At 34.6% G+C, this 10753-nt stretch overlaps 1 protein-coding gene across 3 annotated transcripts; it reads left to right on the forward strand.

Annotated features, from left to right (window-relative positions):
* Positions 1 to 616: 616 nt before the first annotated feature.
* Positions 617 to 10401, forward strand: LOC129429920 (dihydroxyacetone phosphate acyltransferase). Of its 3 annotated transcripts, none has more exons than XM_073856393.1 (15): positions 617 to 664; positions 3169 to 3345; positions 4647 to 4776; positions 5144 to 5271; positions 5355 to 5430; positions 5559 to 5710; positions 5808 to 5938; positions 6146 to 6372; positions 6760 to 7005; positions 7107 to 7186; positions 7258 to 7398; positions 7553 to 7652; positions 7790 to 7883; positions 9756 to 9817; positions 9955 to 10398. In XM_073856393.1, exons 1-15 carry the CDS (start codon positions 653 to 655, stop codon positions 9996 to 9998), a joined length of 1800 nt encoding a protein of 599 aa, XP_073712494.1. In that variant the 5' UTR covers positions 617 to 652; the 3' UTR covers positions 9999 to 10398. The 3 variants fall into 3 exon arrangements, with proteins under 3 accessions (XP_073712494.1, XP_073712493.1, XP_073712495.1); XM_073856392.1 differs by lacking the exon at positions 617 to 664 and adding an exon at positions 2364 to 2597 and having other exon boundaries at positions 9955 to 10401; XM_073856394.1 differs by lacking the exon at positions 617 to 664 and having other exon boundaries at positions 2885 to 3345; positions 4647 to 4780; positions 9955 to 10397.
* The last annotated feature ends 352 nt before the right edge of the window (positions 10402 to 10753 follow it).

The raw sequence follows: 10753 nt of genomic DNA on the forward strand, positions 1-10753 counted from the left end.
TTGATTATGTAAAAAAATATTAAATGTTGAAATTAACATGAACTTAGATTACTAAAAGATGCATACTTGTTAACTATTAGTTTATACGCTGCTGAAAAAAACAATAAAACCATTACAGAAAATTTTCCATTAAAATACCAATAGGAACTTTTACCATTAAACCACTACACTGTAGTGTGTTTTGGGCTATATTCCATTACAACCAATACATAGAACCAATAGAACCAATACATACCATTAGAGACCAACAAAGACCATTACACTGTAGTGTGTTTTGGGCCATATTCCATTAGAACCAATAAAATCCCAATAAAACCAATAGAATTTCTGTGATGGTGTCTATTGTTTTTTAGCAGTGTGGTAACTAAAATGGGTCATTAATGTTAACAAATGTAACCTGTAAAGTGTAACCGCTTTATATCTACATGTGATTTGTTTTTATCAAAGCTGTAATAAACTTTGACAGACAATCTTTGGAGATTGCAGGGGGTAACAGGTCGCCAGACGGGAGGAGTTCCTGCGGTGCGCGCGCTCATTGGCTCGTGCGCGGCGGATTGAATGTGTGTCGGTTCGAGGTTCAGTTGGATGATGAGACATCAGTTCAGAAGTGATCAGACATCAGAATAGAAGGGGAAGAACACCTGTATCGGACATGGAGCGAGCGGTATGAACTCTCTGGGTTTATTTGCTTTACGCGTACTGTTATGTTTTGGCGTCGCACAAAACTTGTTTACAACGCGCATATGCAGTGTAGACAACTTTAGAATTGTAACGTAACGTTTGTCGTTTTACAGATATAAACACTGAAAATATTTTTGTTTTATTATTTAAAAAAACATTGAACAACACTGAAACCCAAAAGAGAAGGTTTGCAATTAGGTTTTACGTTTAGGTTTGCATTTCTGTGCTGTGTTTTTATTTGAAATCTATGTATTAGTGAAATAAATATGGAAGGCAATTTCCGCCAAATAAGCACAAAAAATCATGCTCTGGTAAATCATAATTATGAGATATAAGTCAAAATTATGACTTTAAAAGACAAAATAAAAAGGTTGATATTTCGAAATATAACTTTTATCTCATAATTTCTATTTATCATCTTATAATTTCGACTTTTCATCTCATAATTTTGACTTTTCGTCTTCTTATTTTGACTTTTTATATCACAATTATGACTTTAAAAATTTGTCTTTTTTATCTCATAATTTTAATGTTTTATCTTATAATTTTGACTTTTCATCTCATAATTTCGACTTTAATTTCATCTCATAATTTCGACTTTATTTTCATCTCATAGTTTCGACTTTTCATCTCATAATTTTGACTTTTTATATCACAATTATGACTTTAAAAGTTTGACTTTTTATCTCATAATTTCGATGTTTTATCTTATATGATTTTATCTTATAACTTTGACTGTTTATCTCATAATTTCGATTTTTCATCTCACAATAATTTCAACTTTTCATCTCATAATTTCGACTTTTCATCTCATAATTTTGACTTTTCATATCATAATTATGACTTTAAAATTTTGCCTTTTTATCTCATAATTTCGATGTTTTATCTTATATGACTTTTTATCTTATAACTTTGACTTTTTATCTCATAATTTCGACTTTTCATATCATTCATATGAATTTAAAAGTCATAATTTCAATTTTTTATATAAAAATTATTACTTTAGCTTTTAGTTAGTTTATTAAGTTAGCTTTTATTTCATAATCTCTACGTTTTATCTTAAAATTATGACTTTTTGTCTTATAATTTTGACTTTTCATCTCATAATTTCGGCTTTAAAAGTTTGCTTTTTTCTCATAAAACTGACTTTTTTTCATAATTATGATTTTCCAGAGCATAAAAATTTCTTATGTGGCGCCAATAGGTTTCCATAAATAAAAATTATGTTTAACTGTCAGTTATTTATCTGTCGTAAATATGCGTCAGATGGACGCCTGTGATTCATGCATGTGTCACGTCTTGCGGGACATTTTAAAATGCTTAAGGCTTAATGAAATAAAACAGTTTTTTAGGGGATTTTTAAACAGTTCACTTATTGATAAAGCATACTATGTATGTACAAGCAAGCAGAAGAGTTTAAAATACACACATTAATATAAACAATCCTAATATGAAAATACATTAATATAAAAATGTAGTAGGCCTACTATAGTACAATTACTAGGTACTATCTTCTTGTTTTTTAAACTTCTTAAAGTAGATATTAAGGTATACTACAGTATTGCAGTTTATTAATTTACTATGGTACAGTATAGTTAGTATAGCATACTAAAGTACTATAATACAATACAATTAGCAATGTATTACAGTATACTACAATTTATTACTTTAGTAAATACTACACATGTCATTGATTTATGAGGAAATATGTTGTGTGTAAGGATGCTGCTGATGCAGTTGGGACAGAAGCTGACAGCTACTTTGATATTCTGGAGGAGAGGAGACGGGGTAGTGATATATGTCACGCCCTTCGAAGCTTTAACCCCCCACCATACCGTTTTGCCCCACCCACTTCAGCCAGCGCTCTTAAAAGGATGGTGCTAGAATCACAGTACCTGAGTTACATCATACAGGAGGTGAGAGAGTGAATAAATAAAAATCAAATCTCTATTGTCAAGATCTCGTGACAAAAATGCAATATAATGTAGTTAATTGTATTATCAGTGGTAAATAAAGACCTTACATAATGAACTGTATGGTTTTTATTACCTCAGAATAAGCCATTTTTCATCTACATAAACAGCGGGTCCCCTTCCATGGAAGTCACCATTTTGCATCGCCATGTTTCCACAATAGCCCTAAACAGACAAACTGCTCTACAGAGTGATTCTTGTCACTACGTTGTCTCAAACGATGGCATGTTTGTCCTGTGGTGTCTGCCGTAGCTTCTTTATGCGTTTCGAAAGGGAGGGGTGAGCAGTGGACTGAGCCATTTGTTGCAATTTACACTCTCACCACTAGATGCTGCTAAAATCTACACACTGCACCTTTAAATCTCTGTACACTTAATTTCAGCAATGATCAATTTATATTTCTCCCACATACCTCCTGAGCTATGAAAGAGCATCCTCTGAGCAATACAATTATGGATGAAATCATACTAATACAATATATTAGTTTTGTTCACTCTTTCTTGCTCACATACAGATCTCAGTTGAGAGCAATGAACCGCATGATGTGCTTCTAGAAGAGGCGTCTGTGATACTCGATAAGATGGCACAGAACCTGCAAATGGGTTCCATTCGTCTACTGGGCTTCATAATGAACAAAGTGTTTAAGAGTGTGTTTCGATCTATACACGTGAATGAGGAAGGTCTCACACTGGTAAGTGTTGCAATATTTTGAATCTTGTTTATAACTCCTATTTTTAAAAATATTTTTTTAAGTACACCTTCATGTCAAACTCATAGAGACAGGGTGCAAAAGAGGAAAATCTAAAGCAAGCATATAAATAAATACATTATTTTTTTCTGCTATGAACATGAATGACTGATCATTTAAAGGCACAATATGTAGGTTTTCACCACTAGAGGTCGTCCTTTCAAAACAATAACAAAGGCGAAGCCTTCATGTTATAAAGGAGAGAGGAATGATGTTTTCATGATTCAGAGATGTATGGAAATTGCTAATCATGTATATGGATGAGGTAATAAATGTTTTATTACTTGTGCATTTGATCACATAATTTTATGTCATTGTAATGAATTAGCTGCAAGGCACAACAGCGGCATGTTAGATGCTGTATAACCGCCACTTCCGCAGTTGGTCCTGCTATAGTTTTTACAACTGGAAAGCGTGGATATTAGGTCACTAAAATGGCGACAATTAAAAGGGACTAGAGGTTGTATCTGGTCCAAAGAAATGTACCCGACCCTAAATGACCCAAATCATTTTTTACCCGAACTCGACTACATACATATTTTTAAAAGAAAGAAAGACCCGACCCGAGACAAACCGGAGAAAATTAGACCTAAGTCCGACCTGACACGACTGGACCCGAATGTAAATGGCACCAACGTGTGCAGTCTGCAGACTCGCATGCACCAGTCAGACAAAAAAAACCTGGTGGCCTCGCATCAAATTTGGCCTGCTGCTATATTTATTTTCATTTGTTATCTGACGATGACAGAAAGATAAAAAAATCACACAATGTCACAAGCGCTTTTGTCAAACAAAGGAGGCGTTGGAAAAGGACTACCGTGAGATAGTTCGGGGCCTCTCGAGTCCGTTCGGCAAAAATACATTCATTTTTTATGACCCGAGACCCGATGCTGCTAATATTATATATTTAGGGTCAGACTTCGAGTTTTTCGGATCTTAGTAGACTTCATGAAGACCTCTACAAGGGACGAGACATTATTAAAACTTTTGGGATAATGCAAGCACACAACTGTATAAAATATATCACAAGTGGTTTTTGGATATTTTATTTTTAAAAATCTTACATATTGTGGCTTTAATAATTTAGTAGCCAAATTGGTTAGTGGGTGAAAAAGATCTCTCCATTTTTTGTGTAAAAAATTTACAAATTTAAGTTATTATTAGAATGACATGGCATAAATAATGATCAATAAAATTAACCCATTTTCATTTTTGGGTAAACTAACCCCTCCCCACTCCTCCAGCTCCAGCAGGTCATTCAAGAGTATCCCGTTATCCTGTTGCCCAATCACAGGAGCTACATGGACTTCCTTGTTATCTCTTACATCATGTTCACCTACGACCTTTCTGTTCCCGTCATTGCAGCAGGCATTCGCAAGTATCTGCACTTTTTTGTTGTAACTGTAGGGTCATATTGTCTGTGAATATAAAATGCATTTGACACATTTTAAGATGATGCACACTCACATCAGATGAAGATCACCTCCTCTTGGTATTGAGATAAGCTTAGATTAAGCACCAGCCATCATGCACCATGACATCACAAGTGGGTGGAGCCAGGAACAAGAGGGGTTTTGGGCGCCTGAATAAGCAATTTAAAGCATGTTTATGACAATATCTTAATTATTCCATAAACATTATATAGTTTTATAATAAAACTTACAACCATGCAATGGATTTGCTGAGAGTACAGACTACCAGAACTAGAGCTTTTTCCAAATGTGTGATTTTTTTCTTATAGCCCTGATGGGGATGAAGCTGCTTGGTGAGATCTTTCGGCGGGCGGGAGCGTTTTTTATTCGTCGTGCCATTGGCTCAGACAAGCTGTATTGGGCGGTGCTGTCCGAGTATGTCAGAACTATTGTCCGGGTGGGAATTTACTGCACATTTGATTATCACAATTTCTTTGGTGTGCTTTTATTTGTTTGATATTCATACAAATTTTTTTGCAGACAGGATTTGCGCCGGTGGAGTTTTATGTTGAAGGATTACGTAGTAGAACATTAAAATCACTTACTCCAAAACTAGGTAAGCCAGAGCTGTCTTTAACTTAAACAAAATGAAATATAAATATATTATTCATTTTAGGAAATAATTGAATCTGAATTGAATTTTTAATTTGATTGAGATACCCAGTTCTTATTGGTTCTTCACAGGAATGATGCACATGGTGTTAGAGCCGTTTTTTAAAGGAGAAGTGTTTGATATCAGTCTGGTCCCTATAAGCATCAGTTACGACCGCGTGCTGGAGGAGTCTCTCCTTGTGCACGAGCTCCTGGGTGTCCCTAAACCGAAAGAGACAACAGGGGTACAGAACCAACCTCAGCCAAGAGAGACAGCCAAAATGTTTTACATGACATTAAAATTATTATTACAAAGTAATCTTGCTTTTTGTGAATCTGCAGGGTTTGCTAAAGGCTAGGACTGTGCTAAAGGAAGATTATGGCTGCATGCATGTGTGCTTTGGCAACCCTGTGTCTGTAAGAGATCTGGCGAAAGGCAAAATAAACCGCATGCACTACAATCTAATACCAAGGTAGAGGACTTAACTATTTGGAAATGTGAAATAGTTGGAGCTTTAAAGTTTGTCTTTCATAATGAAAGTTATTGAACTGTAGCGCAACATGCTGCATAAATGCATGCAATATACTGATTTAACCTTGAATGTATACCTTAATGTGTATAAATATGAATTAAATAGAACCTTGCTGTTCATATTATAAAACGTTTCTTTCATTAATAGAGATCTGCCCATTACACCGAATAAGACGACACAAGAGTTTGTGTCTGGTGTAGCCCACATGATGGTTCGTCTGCAGGAGAGAAATGCGGTACTGAGCCCGTGGAACCTGATGGCTGTGGTTCTCCTCCAGAACCCACAGGAGGGCATTGATCTGGACCTGCTGACCCACACAACACTCTGGTTAAGGAAACTAGCTGTGAAGTTTGGAGCTCATCTCAACTGGCCCAGTATGAGCACGAACTAAAACTACAATGCAAAAAATGACTTTCAAGAAGAAATATCTTATTATTTTGGTCTTGTTTTCAGTAAATATCTAAAAATTCTTAAATTAAGATGCTTTTTCTTGATTAGCAAAACGACCTAAGAAAATAAGTTTAGTTTTTAGACCAAAAATCTTGAAATTTTTTCTTAAACACTAAATTCAAGAAAAATTCAAGAAAAATGTCCCCATTAGCGGATTTTTTTGCTTGTTTTATGCACAAAATCACTAAAATTTGATATATTTGGTCTAAAACTATAGACTTATTTTCTTGGGTCGTTTTGCTCATCAAGAAAAAGCATCTTTTTCTCATATATCTGTGTTTAAAAGCATATTTTGTCTGTCTGTTTAAAAGAGCATGTTTCAGATTCTGAGGTGATGTCATCAAGCCTGACCCTGCACTACTCAGTAGCTCACTGTAAGAGTGGGCGTGTCTCTTTAGTGGAGGAGGCGGGTCCAAAACCTGTTAGTCAAGAGGATGGTGTGCTTAGACGTGCTGCTGCTGTGCTCATGTGCGCCTCCTACAGGAATCAAGCTGTACATGTATTCACAAGACCTGCTATGGTGGCTATTGCTATGACAAAGGCTGGAAATAGGACAGGTTTACCAAATGTTTTTTTTTTTAAGATAACCTGTGTTTAACTTATACCTTAATGAGATTAGCTATTTTTACAAAAATGTATTCTGCGCTTTCTATTACAGACAATATTTTTCATCATTTTATCTTTCTGTTGGAGCTCTTTTCCAATGAGTTCGTCTTTGTTCCTGGTCAAACCATTCAGGTGAGCCAGACTGTTGAAAGAAAGCTGCTTAAAAACCCAAGCATCCATCTAAACATCCGTTTCTCTTTTAGGATTTCGAGGAAGGCTGTTCTTTATTACAGCAGGCTGGTGTCATTGGCCGCTCTGATGAAGAGGTGTACGTGACAGAGGAAGGCCGGGAAACTATCGCCTTCCTCAGAGCAATGCTGCAGCCTTTCATAGAAAGTTACCAGGTGATCTTATTCTCAGATTGACAGCATCTGCACATAAAATGCATTTGCAAATAAATTAAACTAGACCTTATCTCAGATCTACAACTCATACATAAGCTAAGACTAATACTTGTAAATCTGATCCATTCATGTGTGTGTAAATATGTGTGATCAGGTGGTGTTCAGGTACCTGTGTGATGAAAGCTTACAGACGTTCAGGGAGAAAAACTTCTTACCTAGTGTGCGCAGTTTTATTACAAAGCTCCTGATATCAGGTGAGAGTCATCAGAGAATCCATGACTTAAAACTCGTCTGTCCATATCTGTGAAATAACCTTAATGATTATCTAAGAGATTATTGCTTGTCCATAAATATAAGAACTGTTCAGTCTTTTCTGCAATCTTTCTCTCAGGTGAAGTTCAGTCTCATGAATGTTTATCATCTGATGTGCAGAAGAACGTTCTCTCAGCTTTGCTTAGGATGGCTGCGGTGACCAAAACCAAAGTGTAAGCAGCTCTCACATGTAGGGGGTTAATAAAGGCCTTTTAAAAGGAATCGATTTTGTAAGAAAAATATCTATATTTAAAACTTATAAAATGACTAGCTTCATGTAACGACCAAAGCACATTCACGCTGAAAAAAATCCCCGTTTTAGATTATTATTTCCTGACTGCTATTCCTGTGGCATCATTTATAAAAGTGCAATGTAGGAACTATCCTTCATTTCATCTAAGACCATTTCTGAAATGATCATACGTGTGATTCAGAGAAAAGGAACGTACGCACAAAAAAAACGTAATATGCGGTTTATAAATCAGAAATGATCTTGATATTGTTCCATATGGATTCATTTGGATTCACAGATGTTTAACATTAAAATCAATGCATGGGAATTATTTATATTAATTTTTGAAATACCCATCACTCTTAAAGGTCGCATGTCCCTTATTGTAGGCTACATCGAGGCTTTAAAATTTAGTTTTTTTCATGTCCTTTTAATCATTGAATTCGTTTTTACTTTCATTTAATAAAACACATGTCGCGAAACAATTTTGCTATATAGACGGTTTCTTCAGTAACAACATAAACAAGAGGGTTTCGTGGTCCGCACATAACTTCCGGTAAACTCTGTTAAGAATAAATAACAACAAAGTTCTTTAAACGTAGTTTATCTATATAACAAGCAAAAAACAACACATAGACTACCTAGGAAACCAAAACATTTGTTTTTTTCGATGAGGCATTTGTTCAAGCAACTAGGCAGACCATAAAAAAAGAAACCAGAAGAACTTTACTTCCGGTTTCGTTTTTTTTATGGATATATTAGGACTATATATATATATATATATATATATATATATATATATATATATATATATATATATATATATATATATATATATATATATATATATATATATATATATATATTTTAAAGATGACGAACTAGAAAATCGTTTCCTGAACCTATGGACACATTTATAAAGACTGAAGATAAAGACTGAAAATGTTTCATGTTCATTTAACATTGAACAAATTGTTGCCAGTAAATAACATAAATGTAAAATCTACAGTAAGTTACTGGCAGCTAGTTGCCAGTAATACCCAGTAATACTGTAATTTCTACAGACATTTTTTTACAGTGCATTCTAAATAAACAAACAACACAGTTTACTTGCTTCGTCCTTGTTGCATTAGTTAATAATAATTCTGAAAAGATTAGTAGATAATTAGATTTTAATTAGTAGATAATTCTGAAAAGATTTCTGTAGTTCAAACAACTCTGAATTGTAGTTGAGAACATCACTGCGCATTATTAAAACATTGTCGGGTTTAATTTGGGCTCGACTCATGATTACAGTTAATGTGTCCGACCGGGCTGGACTCGGACACACCGTACACTGGCTTCGGTAGGGTCAGGCTTGATTTTTTGGGCCCCATATAAGCTCTTATACAGATGACGACATGGAAACGGTTGGCGCTCTAAAAGTTCCAGATATGCTTACCTGCAATACTGCAATATTGCCTCAAGGAAACGTGCGTACCTCAAGTCTTGGAGGTAAGTACCTTTCCACATCAAAGACGTATTTTATTAATCTGAACGTTGGAGTGGATTTGAGCGTATACACGGTCTAATCTGTGCGTACGCACGCTTTATAAATGAGGCCCCTGAAGCTAATTATTTAAGTCAGGATATTTTCTAATATATCTCCGATTATGTTCGTCTGAAAATAATAATCTATACATGAGAGTGAGCAAGCAAATCATGGGGTAATTTTTATTTTAGGTGAACTTTTTCTTTAAGTCTGTTTTGCTACTGTGCTACTTTTAGGTGTGTTGTGATTAATGCAAGTAATGCACCTTTCTGTCTCTCTTAGTGAAGACCAGAATGAGTTCACAGTGAATACAGCGGCAGTGAGGAGAATATGGACCTTACTAAGTAAATATATTGTTTTATTACTGAGCAAATTACATTAAGCAGTGTGTTAGAAATATTGTCTGGTGTTGGTAACAGAATTAAATATAATCTCCTATCTTAATATAATCTAAATGTTTTATACATTGTCATCATAACAGATGATGTATTGAGCCCTCAGATCCGTTTAGATGCCAGACTGTGATGAAAAGAATGGGATGACAGGCACTCGTTCCTCTACAGCCCTGTTTACACCCAGTATTAGGATTCATCTATTGTCCATTCGCCTCTGAACGTGGTTTAAGTGATCATACTACAACACCTGTACTGTTTTTGGTGCCATCCACTTCTGATTGAGTCATCCTAAATTGATTTTTATAACAAATGTGTCTATATTATATGTGCAGCCCTCATGTCTTACTGAGGGTTTGTGTTTCCTAGAGTCACACAAAGAAACCTACAGGAGCCGCTGTATGATATCATTTATTAAACTATCATTACTAGTACAACTGATATGATTGTATAGGACATGTAAAGATTACATAGATAACAATATTGACATCTTAGATTCTCAGCAAAAATCAAACACCATGTCAAAACCAACCATAAAAATTTAATTTTTAAAATTCAAAAATGAATATTTAACATGCAGTTAGCATGTTTTTGCAATGTTGATATGCAAATGACTATAATAATGAAGATAGAAGTATTTTTGTATACTATAAATGCAATAAAAATATTGATTATTGATATATGTTTCTTCATTGTTTTTTTCCAAGTAGTAATATAAAATCTGAAGAAAGTCATCTTAAAAAGATTGAATATAAGTATACAATGTAAAGTTAAAACAACTTGGTTTTGCAAGTCAATTCAACCTACTATTTTAAGTTTTTACCTGTGATACATTGACATAACTTATAAAAACAAGTTGAACTTCATTTTTAAGTTAAAGTAACATAA

The sequence above is a fragment of the Misgurnus anguillicaudatus genome, chromosome 18 (genome assembly GCF_027580225.2).
Source record: "Misgurnus anguillicaudatus chromosome 18, ASM2758022v2, whole genome shotgun sequence".
NCBI classification, from domain to species: domain Eukaryota; kingdom Metazoa; phylum Chordata; class Actinopteri; order Cypriniformes; family Cobitidae; genus Misgurnus; species Misgurnus anguillicaudatus.